The 16,325-nt window shown below is 41.0% G+C and overlaps 1 protein-coding gene across 1 annotated transcript in view; it reads right to left on the bottom strand.

The window, feature by feature from the left end:
• The window catches only part of camk1da (calcium/calmodulin-dependent protein kinase 1Da), a 111,271-nt gene extending 99,987 nt beyond the window's left edge, over positions 1–11,284 (bottom strand). The window contains exon 1 of the mRNA XM_047389235.1: positions 10,978–11,284. Coding sequence (XP_047245191.1) covers positions 10,978–11,075 — 98 coding nt within the window. The 5' untranslated portion in view covers positions 11,076–11,284. The remainder of the gene's footprint in view (positions 1–10,977) is intronic.
• Positions 11,285–16,325: the final 5,041 nt, after the last annotated feature.

Here is a 16,325-nt window from a genome sequence, read left to right as displayed (position 1 = left end):
ACAGAGATGACTAATAAAAACTCTTCGGGCTAGCCAACTGGTCTCAGGTACATTAGCAAGTTTTAAATTGTTCTTGTTTTTTGCAAGAGTTTTTGTGTGTTTCTAGAGAGACAGAAAAGAGTTGATTTGTATGTAAAATATGGCGACTGGCTAACCGTTAGCCGCTAACGATGCTGAAGTTGACATCTACATTGTAGCTTAAAGTCGGCACTCAAATGGAGGGCTTTTTTATAGAGTCTGAAATGCATTTGACCAACTCTGGTCCAAAATCTAAAAATAAAAAATGAGTCTGATTAAACCTGATCTGGATGAACACAGTACCCATAGAGCAGTGGTATTTAAAGTGCACCCTGGAGGCCTTCCAGGGGATAAAAGGGGGGCCTCAGAAGGGTTGGGGGGTTGATAAAAAAAAGGTTTTATTCTCAACAGTTTGTTGAATGTTATTCAGTGGGATTATAATTGTGTTAACATATTTTAATAATATTCTTACATTAAAGAAATGTATTGATTATTGAATAGTTAATAAAAGACATTTTAAAAAGTTGATGTCTTTTAACAGAATTTTTAGCATCGTCTGTGGGTTTGCTAAAGGGGGTCCCCACCCAGACGCTAATGCTGTTTGGGGGGGCATGGTATGGAAACCCCTGCCCCAGAGAACCACAATGATAGCCATTATCCACAAAATGAGAAAACATGGAACAATGGTGACAATCATGTGGTTGGCCTACCAAAATTACTCCAAGAGTGCAGTGACAATTCAACCCGTCACAGAGGAATCCAGGACACCTAAAACCCTGCGAGCCTCACTTGCCTCAGTTAGGGTCAGTGTTCATGGTTCAACAATGGGAAAGAGTGACGTTTTCAAAATGACATGTATTTCCTATTCGTCTAAAATAAAAATTAGTTGATGAACATTAACATCTAAAGTCGCCAAAAAAAACAAAACAAAAAGTGAAGAAATCTGTGAGCAGAAAACATTTTATTGTCACGGTATGCACCTATAGTTCTGTGATCACGGACAGAAGCTGCCTTTTCATAAAAACAAAATAAACTATAGATCCTAATCATAAGACAACATTTTACTAATACAGTGCACCTCCTTTCTTGAATAGAGAGGTGGTCGAAATTCATGCTGACACAAGTTACAGCCCAGTGTCCTATGCTGACTCCTAATGCTGTTGTGAAACAAGTCGATAGCCTGTAGGAGAACAGTTAGGTATCGCCACGGCTCTGCTAACCTCCAGCACCCCTTGTTGTCCTTGATCACGAAAAACACCGTCTCCCACCAGCTGCTAAATTCATCATAACAAGCGTTTGTGTCCCAGTAGGTTGTATTCCCTTATTTCCCTCTCAGAGAGCAGATGTTGTTGTCGAGAGCTTTTAGGATTGCACAAGAGCGCTGAAACCGAATCTTCCGATCAGGACAAACAACCTGCAGCACTATTATTGAGTGTCGCCGCACCGGCTGAATTAGTTTGGTGTGTTTGGGAAGTTTTCTGCAGATCATAACGGAGACCGTGGAAAGCTTTGTCCAAGTATGCACAATTCAACACATTGTTTGTTGAAAATCCCTTAATTTGCTATTTATTAAATTATGAACATTAATTTCTAACATTTCCCCATTTGAGCTTGCAACTGCATTTATAAATCTGAACAGCTGTCAAACGGTGGCAGCAGCAGCAGCGGAGACAACAGGCTGTCACATCGGGGCCATTATAAGCTGGATGTGATCACGGAGAGGCTTAAAATAGAGCCTTGATCCGATAATGGACTAACGTTTATGATCATTAATGCTCTGGACCCACGTGTCAGTTTGGGGTGAAAGATGCATGCCCCCCACCTATCCACTTCTCTTCATATAACAAATTTCACATTTAATGCAGAAGTACTTTGAACTCTACCACATTTTGTCATATTACAACCACAACCTTTAATGTATTTTATCAAAACTTTATGTTAGACCTACAGATAGTAGAATATCTGTTAAAAGAAAGAAAAATGACAATATGACTATTTCTCACTAAACAGCTCAAGCTCAGTCAGACTGGATTGAGAGAATATGTAAACATCAATTTTTCAAGTCCTGCCCCAGATTCTGAACTGGATTTAGATCTTGGACTTTGACTGGGCCATTCAAGCATACATATAAGCTTTGATCTATACCATTCCATTGTAGCTCTCGCTGTATGTCTTGGGTCGTTACACCGGAAGCTGAACCTCCGAACCAATCTGAAGTCTTCTGCAGCCTATGACAGGATTTCTTGCAAGATAGGCAATCTCTGCTAAAGACAAGCATCCCCTAAGCATAATACTTCCACCAACCTGTTTTATGGAGGGGATTGTAAGTTCCGGGTTGATGATCAGCCTTCGCTTCTTGCCACACATAGTGTTTTACATGCATCTCATTTAACCAGAGCACCTTTATCCATTGTGTTTTACTGTGTCCCCTTAGGGGCTTGTGACAAACCTCAAGTGAGACTTCTTGTTTTAAATACCTGGGCGGGCCCCTCTTTCTTCTGCTCACTAAACATTTAAAACACAGGATGCCTTCAGGATTCTGGGACAGGATGAAATGCAGGCAGTCCAGCACAAAACAGAGTTATATAGTCTCTATGTTCTCATCAACAAACAAGAGCACCAGCTCTCCACTGACTACACATCCATAAAAGAAATCCACACTTGTTCAAGGCACAGGTGCTTGCATGCTTCCCTTATCTAATGATGCCCTGGGCAACTGCCCATATGGCCCATATGAAAAGCCATCACTGCAGTTACGTGTGCATTTGTGTTGGTAAAATCCACAATGAAATGAAAAATGTGAAAAAGATTCCGTCACTTCATGGCCCGGGCAGTGTTGCTCCAAAGGTTCATCCACTGTATATACTTTGCTGCATTTCCACACACTGCTTTGCCATTTTGCCAGTTTCCTTAAAGTATTTACCGCCACAGTTTAGAGACAAAGCATCTGTCTAAGGTGTCTATGGGTGCAAGCATCTCTAGAGAAGCACATAGAATCTTTTTGAAGCCTCAAGCCAAATAAACAACACCCATATTGTGTTTTCAGCCTTTTTGTGTGGCACTGAGCCAGTATTTAATGGCCACAGCTAACAAATGACCACAACTGCTGCACAGTCATTTGGCATATGGCTGAAAGTGAATTAATCACTCTCTCACTGCACTCAAAGATCTGATGTTTCCTTTGTCTCATTTTGAAAAATTTACTCGAGAACAAAACTAGTAGCTAACCCTGGGGATGTTACATATATTAACAAAATGTAAAGGAAAATGCTTGCAAATGTGCAGAGATATGCATGAAAACTGTCCATATGCTGTTTTGCACTTGGCAAGGCGTATGCTGGCAGTCCACTGATGAAGTTGGCTTTGTTACAAAGCCAACAATCATCTTTTGTTCTATTTTTAATATCCTATTTATAGCATGAGTGAAAGAAACTTTGAAAAGTCCACAATGCATGCTGGTATTGCAACCCTTTACAGTCGAGAAAAACAAAGCGTAGACGCGGACACTAAGATAGGTGGGGGCTGTTTGGTGTAGGACAGAGTTGTAGTTATAAAGAGGAGATAAAGAGAGACAAAATGACTAGGGAGGGATGTGGATTGTGGAGTCCCAAAAACGGTGAACGGAGAACAGTGCCGGCACCCTGGAAGTAGAGCATCAATTAAGGGCAGCGTGTCCTGGATGGCACAGTGACGTTCCCACAATGCATTAGCATCAAGGCTGCTGCTTTACTTTCTCTTAATGTCTTATCCTCACACCCTCTCACACACACACACTTCCTCCTTTTGAAAGGTCTTCCGCAGTGGCATCCAACCTGAACCAAGTGCTGAACCTGCCAGGCTAATGTAGGCTGTGGTAGGCTTGTAGGCTTCTTGCTGAACAGCAACGTTCATGGCCTCTAGTTTGAAGCAGACAGAATGAAACAATAGAGGGTATGCTGGTCACCGTCCCTCTCCAGGTCGTTCACATTGAACAGGTTTGGGTGTTTAAAGCATCTGCTAACCTGTGACAGAGAAGAAGCCAACATGAAAAGCAGTGATCCATTCCAGAACTGAGTCGCCTTTGACATTTTGATCAATCTAATGGTGGATCTGGAAGAATCTTAACATCTCTCTGACAGTCATGATTTGTCTCAGCAGCACACTGATATCACATATCTTTCTCTACAGATCTGTAATCTGGAACTTTCTCAAAGACTGAAATGAACTCGAGGTTTGGAAGCTGATCAGTGTTCATAGGAAGATGGATGAAGTTAAATACAGTGTTGTTCACTAATGTTCTCTAACAAACCCCTGAGGCCTTCACAGAACTGAACTGAAAATGAATTCATATTTACCATCTAAAGAAATAGTTAATACTGCATTCTGTCTCATCCATTCTCCTCCCATATTCTCCCTTCTATATTCTTCATGCTACTGTATATTCATGGATGTTTGAGTTTTCCTCCTTAGAACAGACTCTAGATGATATTCCTGATCCAAAATCGGAAATAGATGTGAAATAAATAAATAAATAATTAAATCCATCTTTGTGTAGTAAAGGCCTCAATTTATTATTTAATAAAAGTATTACACTGTATTTGGACATATCACAAATAAATATATAAGATTTTTTACAATTACTTTTTATTACATGTACTACAGTACATCATATAATATGTTAAAATGCTTATGTGTTTCACCAAATAAACCTTAACATCTCATTGGTTAAGCTGCACAGTGACTCAGCTGCAGACCAATCACCTTTACTACAATAATGGTACCCTTGCTATACAGTACAGACCAAAAGTTTGGACACACCTTCTCATTCAAAGAGTTTTCTTTATTTTTATTTTTATGACTATGAATATTGTAGCTTCACAATGAAGGCATCAAAACTATGAATTAACACGTGGAATTATATACTGAACAAAAAAATGTGAAACAACTGAAAATATGTCTTATATTCTAGGTTCTTCAAAGTAGCCACCTTTTGCTTTGATTACTGCTCCGCACACTCTTGGTATTCTGTTGATGAGCTTCAAGAGGTAGTCACCTGAAATGGTCTTCACTTCACAGGTGTGCCCTGTCAGGTTTAATAAGTGGGATTTCAAGCCCTATAAATGGGGTTGGGACCATCAGTTGTGTTGTACAGGAGGTGGACACAGTACACAACTGATAGTCCTACTGATCAGACTGTTAGAATTTGTATTATGGCAAGAAAAAAGCAGCTAAGTAAAGAAAAACGAGTGGCCATCATTACTTTAAGAAATGAAGGTCAGTCAATCCGAACAATTGGGAAAACTTTGAAAGTGTCCCCAAGTGCAGTCGCAAAAACCATCAAGTGCTACAAAGAAACTGGCTCACATGAGGACTGCCCAGGAAAGGAAGACCAAGAGTCACCTCTGCTGCGGACGATAAGTTCATCCGAGTCACCAGCCTCAGAAATCGCAGGTTAACAGCAGCTCAGATTAGAGAACAGGTCAATGCCACACAGAGTTCTAGCAGCAGACACATCTCTAGAACAACTGTTAAGAGGAGACTGTGTGAATCAGACCTTCATGGTAAAATAGCTGCTAGGAAACCACTGCTGAGGACAGGCAACAAGCAGAAGAGACTTGTTTGGGCTAAAGAACACAAGGAATGGACATTAGGCCAGTGGAAATCTGTGCTTTGGTCTGATGAGTCCAAGTTTGAGATCTTTGGTTCCAACCACCGTGTCTTTGTGAGGCGCAGAAGAGGTGAACGGATGGACTCTACATGCCTGGTTCCCACCGTGAAGCATGGAGGAGGAGGTGTGATGGTGTGGGGGTGCTTTGCTGGTGACACTGTTGGGGATTTACTCAAAATTGAAGACATACTGAACCAGCATGGCTACCACAGCATCTTGCAGCGGCATGCTATTCCATCCGGTTTGCGTTTAGTTGGACCATCATTTATTTTTCAACAGGACAATGACCCCAAACACACCTCCAGGCTGTGTAAGGGCTATTTGACCAAGAAGGAGAGTGATGGGGTGCTGCGCCAGATGACCTGGCCTCCACAGTCACTGGACCTGAACCCAATCGAGATGGTTTGGGGTGAGCTGGACCGCAGAGTGAAGGCAAAAGGGCCAACAAGTGCTAAGCATCTCTGAGAACTCCTTCAAGACTGTTGGAAAACCATTTCAGGTGACTACCTCTTGAAGCTCATCAACAGAATGCCAAGAGTGTGCGGAGCAGTAATCAAAGCAAAAGGTGGCTACTTTGAAGAACCTAGAATATAAGACATATTTTCAATTGTTTCACACTTTTTTGTTCAGTATATAATTCCATGTTAATTCATAGTTTTGATGCCTTCAGTGTGAAGCTACAATATTCATAGTCATAAAAATAAAGAAAACTCTTTGAATGTGTCCAAACTATTGGTCTGTTCTGTAGATCAAATAAATTCAGGACGTGGTGCAGCACACGACCATGAAATTAAATATTGATGAAATAATTACTAATATTTCAAAATGTTAAAATAAAAAAATAATTTCCATACTTATTTATGTAAAATTAATAAGGATACATTTATTTGATGCATGCTTCTCCAGTTTAGTTGAAATTTTCACTTTTTTTGCGGCTTTTTACTGTATTGAATGATTGTACTTTTGGCCATGCTGGATGGATGAAATGGTTCGTATTAAGCCTGACACATCCTTAAGCATACAGAGCAGTTTACATGTTACTGTAGTGGCCAAGGTGGCCAAACAACCAGGCAGTCCCCCCAAATCCTTCAACAAATAATGCAGTTTCGACAAATAACAAGTTTTCTTTTTCTTTGTTTTACCAAACTACCGACAATAACAACACTCTCCTGATCAGGGCAGAAAGAACTCTTTCCTTGCTACCTTCTCAGTTTACCATGACCTCTCCTGCTGAGATCTGCAGCCTACCTGCAGATCACAACCACGTGCAACAAACACCACCCTCCTGTTCCTTTTGAATAATTGAGCAGTGAGGGACAGGGGCCCACACAGCATACACACTGGGGGAGGTAATCAGACACTAGGGAGAGGCTCGTATACATCACTGCACGCACAGCTGCGATTGTATTAGAATCCCTATGAGGTTAATGAACTACTTGGAGACAAAGTAGAGGTGAGGCAGGGATGACTCCGTGTCAGGTCACTAACATCGCATCCTGGGGTCAAAACCATTGAAGTGAAGAATACTTGATGCTGCTACACTCGAAGACAGGCCTCCTGCTGCAAGAAGGGATGTGCAGTTCCTCGTCGTTCATTGGTCGATCTGGAAACCAGCTGACTCACCTTAGGCAACAACAATTATCTGATTGGTTCCAGGATTCAGGGCGAAAGCAAAGTCTGTTTGGGATTCAGTCACTGCAGCCACCTCTCCTCTGCCACACACACACACACACACACACACCACACTTTCAGACGCACCCTGCTTCCCTCTTTCTGCTGATGCATCAGTTTCAAACATCCATCAGCAGCGCTGGTTAACAGGGCCGACTCGGATCACTGCCACTCTGCCCCTGAGTGTGCAGGTGTCTGTGTAAACCCCATCCGCTCCAACTTTCAGGTGCACTGGAGCAAAGTGCCGGCATTAATCTTAAGCTTCCGTCATTTCTGCCCATCATATGTCTGAATTTATCGCTGTTCAGTAGACGTTTTCCCAAATTCTGCATTCAACATCAATCCCAATCTACGCCCATCTCTAGGGCCACGGTCCAAACAGTAGGTGGATACGTAGCTGAAGAGAGCATGGGTGTCAGTAAAAATGGCTACCTGATCGAGAAAGAAAAACAAAGGACTAAGAAATAGATTAGACAAGATCTCCTTCCGTGGAGCTTCCTTTGCCTAAAGGGTCTAATTCCCAATGTCAGTGATACCGCTGCAGCTCAGACTGTAAGTCGTGCTGTCTGCTAAAGCCTTGATGTCATCAACAAGAAATCCCCTCCACCCCCACCACTGCTGCCTAAGCCCCCTTAAAGTCATCCCAAGTCACACAGTTCACCCAGCTATATGAACAGCATATACAGCAACACACTGATAGCTCACACATAAGCACTAAAACCATGGAGAAGCATCGCAACAGTAACACCACTGCAATGAAGCTTGAGGACAAACCAAACAAATTGTGTGTGTGTGTGTGTGTGTGTGTGTGTTCCTGTCTTGGCATCACAGTGAGAACCAATTTCCCGATTTCACCATCAAATTGAGGACCATTTGTACCAAAGTGAGGACATTTTGCTGGTCCTCATGACCTATTTTGCTAACGGTTAGGTTTAGGACTAAGGTGTGAATTGAGTTTAGGTTAAGGTTAGGGTTAGGTAAGCACTGGTAATAGTTAGGTTTAGGGTTATTGTCAGGGTTAGGGCATAGAAAGGGTTGAAAATGACTGAAAATCAATGGAAGTCAATGGGAGTCAACACATGGTCCTCACTACATATAGTAAAACAAGAGTGTGTGTGTGTGTGTGTGTGTGGGGTCAAATAAACAACAGGAGATTTGTAAAGACAGTCAGTAAATTCACAACAGAGCTTGCTTTAACAGTAATTATCACAGATGATGACTGTGGAAAAGTGGCTTTGGAAATCAAAACAGTGGAAAATCTCTAGGGAGTTAAAAGTAAAGGTTTCTGCAGTTGATTACATAATTTTGAATGTTTGGAGTCAGTTTTGTCATATACAAAATAATCACACCTTTATGTTTGATTTCATTCCAATTCAACATTAGCTTTCACTGTAATCCAGGGGTCTAAAGTACCAGTGTTTTTTGTTCGTATAACTGAAAATCTTTTATTCAAAACTACATACCTATGAAATTGGCTTAGAATGCTCGGAAGATTTTTGGTTTTGTGTTTATAATAAGACATGCACTGAGGAACCATCAGGAAATTGGACTGACCGACCCAGACCGGCGACAGGCCGATTGGAAACGCAAACATCTGATCTTTTTACAGTCTGTGAACGCAGACTGTAAAAACCCTCTAAGTTGTGGATGCTGTTAGAAGACTAAAAGTTACCTATTTTCATTATCAGTATGTTGTTTAAAAAGGAAGACGGGGGATGCACAGAGATGTTTGGAGGAGATATAATGATGAGATGGATATAATGAGATCTCGCAATAATACAATGGCAAAACATCTGTTTACTATAAAGTTTCTGCCAACATATGACTTTATGTGGTGGATTAAATGTGAGCGACCCCTATGATATTAAGGTAGGCACATTAAGAATAAAAAATATGTATTTATTTTGAAGAAAAAAAGGAAGTAGCTCCTGAGTGGGTTTGTTGATGAAATCGACTAATGAAAAGATCGCATCAGATCAGTTCAAAAATCTTGGAAGTTGTTTGTCTAGCAGCATTTCAGGGACCTGGTAGAAAAAGAAACCATGATGTGTCAGGAAATCTCCATGGTTCATTCAGGCTGCGAAACAGCAAGAGAGAGAAACAGACTTTTTAAGAAGATAACAGCAAGGCTGAAAGGAGTACAGCACAGTTGCTCTGCTTTATCCTTTTGAGGTTTCATCTTGGATTTGGAAATCTTGACAGTTTTTTATAAATCTCAGCACAACGGGTCTGCAATCTCCAGGGAATGCAATGGAGACTGCTGTAGTAGCAACGCTAGCTACGCTAACCAGGATTATTACTTGTACAAGATGCTTAAAAACAGCTAAAAATGTGAACTCTGTAATCTTTTAATTTCTTTGTTTTAAATGTGTTTTTGTTTTTGATTCAACATAGAAGTTTTTCTGTTTCACTAGTGGGCAGGCAGCGAACATCCTTCCTATCAAAAGGCTGGGTCAGCTGGAGAATATCCTCATGCTGAGGAAAGTGTTTGATTTGACTTGGATGCAGTAATGAAAATCCTGGAGGATACCACCACTCATCAGCCAGTACAACAGCAGGTTATGGTGTGCTCAGGGTGATTATCAGAGGTCAATTTCCAGCCAAACATAATATTTTCCATGTTGGCCAAAAAAACTACCACTTCTGACTCATCTGACTAGAGAACCTTTTTCCATATGTCCACTGTCTCCCCAACATTTGACAAACTGCAAATGGGACTTCCTAAATTTCAATAATGGCTTTCTTCTTGCCACTGATCCAAGGAGACCAGATTTGTGGAGTGGATGCTTGTCCTCCTGCTCCACCATAACCTGACCTGTTGGTGTTTCATGATGCCATTTATTCTCTAATGTTCTCTAAAAACACCTGAGGCCTTCCCAGTACATCTGCAGTTATACTGGGGAAACATTAAACACAGGAAACTACTAAATAAGGAACTTCTGGTTGCACTGGCTTTATAGCTATAAAAGTAAAGGGGAATAAATAAAATACACAATACATTTCAATTGCTTTCCATTACACCACTTTCTGTTGGCCAATCAGATAAAATCTTAATAAAACTCATTGATGTTTGCAGCCGTAACATGACAAAATGTGCAAATGTTCTGCAAGGAACAGTTTAAACAAAGCACGTCACATTTTACCTCACTATTAAAAGTAGTAGCTCTATACCTTATAAACATGCTGACAGATTAGATTAAAATAGAGTGATTTGCAACCAGTGGGAAAACTGTGTTTTTGCCAGAGAGGAATAGAGAAACAGCTCAGCCTGATAACTGAATGGTTACAATAATTAACTCCATGTAATGGAGCATGGTGCATTAGGCTGCCCTACAAGCAATGTTGTTGTGATGTCCTTGTTAAATGCTAAAGAAAACCATTAAGAGGCTGAAATTATTCTCACAACTAAAGATTGCAGTGCATATGCATTTACAGCGATGGAGCTTGTAGAAGCTGAGCAACCAGACATAAATACTACACTGTTTACTAAAATATACACAGTCATCTTATTCTGATTCTGATTCTGATTCTGATTCTGATTCAACCAGCTCCAAAGTGCCACAATGAACTCCCTGAAAAATGTAAACAGACTCCAGGTGAGGATGTCACTGGAATAGAAAACAGCCTTCAAGTCTACTCACGTTCCGAGGACTTCCTTAAAGTCAAAGATCTTCTTGATGTCATCGACCTGTTTCTTCCACGTCTCTCCGCTGCCGGTGTCTCCGTTCTCCCGAGCCATGACGCTGTTTCACCGGCCCCAAGTCTGGTCGAGACCCCGGGCTGCGCGCAGGAGGGATGAAAGAAAAAAAAGAAGAAATTTCCTCAAAACAATAAGATGTTGAGGTGGTGAAATGTTTTAAAAAGAAGCTGTTGAGTGGTAGAGGTTTTAGAGAGTTCCGGTGGGGTATGATCCACTGCAGCAGGACCATGTGGGTCCAGGTTACCGTATCCCTGCTGACTCGACTCTCTGCTCGGAGTCCCTTCTTTCTCTCTCTCTCAGCTGTCAAGTTCACAATGACGTAAGAATACTTTTTGAAGATCTTTCAGAATAAAAGCTTGTTGTTGGCTCACCAACAACCACAAAGAAAAAGAGTTGAAAAGTATAAATAAATATGACTGACTGACTGATAACGTGAATAAATAAAAGTAACACACACCCAGGAATCTTCTGTCTGGTGTTGTGAGAGTCAGTGTTCCATCTGGAAGGTCAGACACAACTTCTTGAGGGAAAGGTACATTGGAGGTGCAGCACGTCAAAACAGGTCAGTGGATTTTAGTTAAATGCAGATATCCAATCCATTTAGTATAGCCTAGAGTGCCATGCATCCATCCATTGTTTATACCTGCTTATCCCTGCAGTGTGGCAGGGTGCCCTTGACAGGTCGCTGCTCCATCGCAGGGCAACACAGAGACACACAGGAGACACAACCATGCATGCACACACTCGTGCTTAAGGGCAATTTGGAAAGACCAATTAATAGTCATAATTTTGGACTGGGGAAGGAAGCTGGTGAGAACCCACGCATGCACAGAGAGAACATGCTATCTCCATGCAGTGCCTGGAATCTAATTCAATACCTTGTAGACAGCAGTGCAAATCACTGCACCACGGTGCAGCCATAACCTACCACAATAAAAATAAATACATTTCTTACTACAGCAAAATGTACTAAACCATAACATGCTTACAATGTAAATCTTTAAAACAGTTTCAGAATATTATCTTAACTTTAAGTAGACTTCCCACCAATTAAAGCCAATCTCTATAAACACTTCGTCCATATAGGGTCACAGGAGAGCTGGTGCCTACCGCCTTTGGGCAAGATGCGGGGTACATCCTGGACAGGTCGCCAGTCCATCGCAGGGCAACACAGAGACAAACAACCACGCACATCTAAGGGCAATGTAGAGACCAATTAACCCAACATTCATGTTTTTGGACTGTAGGGGGAAGCCGGAGTATCCGGAAGAATCCTCACATGCACGGGGACAACATGCAAACTCCATGCAGAAAGACCCCCGGCTGGTAGTCGAACCCAGGACCGTCTTGCTGCAAGGCAACACTGCTACCAACTGCACCACCGTGCAGCCCATCATTGTCCTTATAATGATTGCATTGTAAATATATATCTATAGATATATAGAGAGAGACATAGACATAAATCTAAAAAGTTAATCCAATTCTCAAATTCTTCATTAGAGAAAATGTGCGGTGTGCAAATGAACAGTAGAAACAAATGTAAACTCTTTATGTAAACAGGGCTTAAATTTGAAGGGGTTTGTTTTAATTGAAATAATACTCAATAAATAAAGTGTTATGATTTGGGGTTTTTGGTTTTTGGTTTTAGGTTTTTTCTTATGTTTTTCACAGTTAAGGTTTTGACTCGTTCTTTTGTTTATTATTATTTATTATTATTCATCTTAGATTTTGAATCATGCTTCTGTTTATTATTTTTCTGGTCAAGTTTGGTTTTGTTTGTATATCAGAGTCTCTGTTTTTGTCGCAGCCACGTTTTGTTCTGTCTGTCAATTAGTTTATTCGGTTCACCTGCTCCAAGTTAATCTGTCTCCTTGCTCCACCTGGTTTTCACTCCATATATACACACCTGTTCTGTTATTCATTGCGGAGACATTTTTCAAACCATGTCTTGTTTTTTGCTCATGCCATGCCTGTCTCGCCTGCCCGTTTGTTGTTGTGTTCCTGCCTCCTGCTGTGAGTGAGTTTTTGTTATTAAACCTTTTTCACTTTTACCATCCCGCTGCCTGCTCGTCTGCATTCTGGGGTCCTATATCTCGCAAGCCATAACAGAAAAATAATAAACAGAAGCATGATTCAAAATCTAAGATGAATAATAATAAATAATAATAATAAACGAAAGAACGATTCAAAACCTTAACTGTGAAAAACATAAGAAAAAATCCGAAACCAAAAACCAAACAACCCCAAATCATAACATAAAGCATCAATAGCTAAATCAAACTCGAATAGAATTTGATGTTTAAGGAAAAAGCTACTTTTGTCGTATTACACATCTTATTTTGAAGGCATCTCCTTAATATTTCCTACATAAAGCAGCTTCAGTGTGTCCCTTAACAGAATTTTTAGTGCCACCTGCAATTGTCTAAATGCTTTTAATTGATGCCAGTCTGACTGCTTGATGGGCTTCCTGACCCTCCAGCAAAGCTTTTCTGGGATTTCTATCATCTCCACTGAGAACTTTCACCCTCCAAATACATTAAACTGTGGTGTTATTACAGCAGTGCACGTTGTTATGACATTTAAAAGCAGCTGATGCGTCCTGTTTCACATTATGAGTGTGTGTGTAAGTGTGGGTGTGTATATGTGGCCTGCAAGCTGAAGCTGTAAATTCGCAATGCACCAATTTGCTGACAACAACCATCATGCATCTGTCACAGTTTCTGCCATCCCCAAAGGCATCTACGTGGTCCCGCCCCCCCAGAGATCAGCAGGGACCGCAGGTGCAACAGCAGCTGCATGTTCACCTGGATTACCGAAAACATGGTTTTGCAGAGAGGTATCTAGCCCCAGCTCTGCGACAGCTGCAAGGTGGAGAAAGAGAGTGGGGGTGAGCTCAGGCCACCTGAGGTCGTGTCAAGGCCAAAGCACTCAGCCTAGACCTGGCTTCTGGCCTCGTCATATCTCTCTGTGTGTGGAATGCTGTGGGAAAACACAAAAACAGAATCAGGGGGAGGGCAATGTGTTGCAACTCCTCATGAGTATTCTGGCTGCAAACTACTGTAGCTCTTCCTCAGCAGCAGCCATGAAAAAACTCCCCTCTCTCAACCCCCTCCCATCCATCCCTTTCTCATGCTCATCCTAATCCTTTACTCTGAGTCAGCAGCTTTCATCTCCCCCCGATGCAAGATGATTACCCAGCTGCAGAGGAAAGACGAGGAGAGAAGGGAATCAGGGATGGGTAGATCCAAGCTGAAGGTCAAGGAAATCCATGGGTTAAACAGAGGACTTCTTGCTTCCAGCTTATAGAAATACTTGACTGTGTTAACAGGAGGTGAAGCTATACTTACCCTGATGTACAGTATATTCTCAGTCAGCCAGGACAATCATTGTTAATCAACATAAAAATAACTCAAATTAAAATTTTCAGTGTGTACCAGCTATGCCAAAAATGTAGCTTGTTGTCTCCCTTGACAACGTGATGTTGCTGTCCATGGAGTTGATGTGATCAGGGAAAGCTTTGGAATAAAGTGAGGTGTCATCCACATAAAAAATCAATCTAGACCAGTGGCTTGGTGTTGTTGTATTATCAGAGTGAATTTTTCTGCTTTCTCTTCAAAATCAAATGGAGCTTCAAAATACAAAAAGAAGAAGGAGGAGACAAAGAATGTAGAGGGAAAACAAGTTTTAAACTCCACATCTGCTGGCTAAAACTTTAAAGCTGGCTTCAATGTGAAATCTATCATGATCCACTGATGGCGAATGCCTGAAGGCTTTCTGTCTTTCAGTGTAACAGGATTGTTACACAACTAAGGCCTCTCCCAACACTGTTGCTGCTGCGGTTGGATGCAGTAAGACAATTATTTTAAATGTCCTAGAAGATGTCCTAGAAAACAAACCAAAAAAAAGAAATCAAGTGGTAGACAAATATTTCAGTCAGTCATACCACTGCCATTCTTGACCAGATTGTTTTGGTGGTCATCTTTCAACATATAAGTGATGTCACCAACCTCTTGCTGGTCTACTCCAACCTGTTTCCAATTCCAAAAGGCTCTGCCCTCACATTGCTCTAAATTTGGTTACTGGTTTTCAAGTTTCTAAGGGAATGAGTGTCGTACTCACCATCAACAGACGTCACACTGAAAAGGTTCCAACCTTCCTTGGAGACATCTGCTGGTCAAACAGGTTATCAGCTCTACTGGATTCCCTGGATATACTCTTAGAGCGCGGTCCCCAGTTCATATAACAAGTCCTCAAGAAGTTTTGTTCCACACTTGGAGCTGAAGTAGAGCTAAAGGTTCTGGCTTTCATTCCTAGAGTAATGGCCAAACTGAAAGGATGAACCACAAACTCAAACCTGCTTTAGCTTGTGTTTCTGCCTCAAACCAATCTGAATTTAGCTTGACCGTCACTCTAGCTTTAAACTAGCACTGGATTAACCCTGTTCCACGGTATCCCCATGAGTTAAAGATCTGAATATTTGCTGTTTTTTCACCTAAATCAATATAAAAAATTCTCCTAACCAGATTCAAAGATCCTTATAAAATTAAAGCCAACATCAAGCCCACTCCCGTTGATCTGAAACGTCTTGAGAACTGTGAACAAAGTCAAAGTTTTTCCTTCCAACCAACTTTTCATTAATATGCTCTGTTACAGTGAAAGCCGATGCTGATGTCTTTCCACCTTGGCACCTGAGTGCTTCAGAGCTGCAAAAATGACAAACCGTCTGCCTTTACCGAGGTGATGATTTGTTGATAATCGGTTCACTAACTGGCTTTTATTAGTAGCACTTGGTTGGTAATTACACTATCTGTTCAAATAGAACACTATATTCTTGAATTTAGGCATGGTTATGGTTACATACACAACTTGTCGAAAGTTTTAGACACACTTTCTCATTTAATGGTTTTCTTTATGACTATTTACAGTGTATGGATCAAAACTGTGAATGAACACATATGGAATTATGTAGAAAACTAAACATTTTAAAAGAACTTTACTTATGTTTTATATTTTAGATTCCTTAAAGTAGCCGCCTTTTGCTGTGATGACTGAAATATTAACCTTTGGCCGTCTCTCAGTGAACCTCTGGGAAGTTCTTTCAAGACTCTTTGGAAAACCGTTCCAGGTGACCAGCTCATGAAGCTCATGGAGCGAACGCTAAGAGAGCAAAGCAGTCATCAGAGCAAATAGGGGCTATTTTGAAGAATCAAAAATATAAAATGTTTAAAGTTATTTCACATTTTTTGTTTACTATATTACTCCATGTGTATTCATTCGTAGTTTTGTTGG

Source organism: Girardinichthys multiradiatus, chromosome 17 (genome assembly GCF_021462225.1).
Source record: "Girardinichthys multiradiatus isolate DD_20200921_A chromosome 17, DD_fGirMul_XY1, whole genome shotgun sequence".
Classification (NCBI taxonomy): domain Eukaryota; kingdom Metazoa; phylum Chordata; class Actinopteri; order Cyprinodontiformes; family Goodeidae; genus Girardinichthys; species Girardinichthys multiradiatus.
Note: the sequence above shows the minus strand (reverse complement) of the source record. Positions and strands in the feature narration are given on the sequence as shown.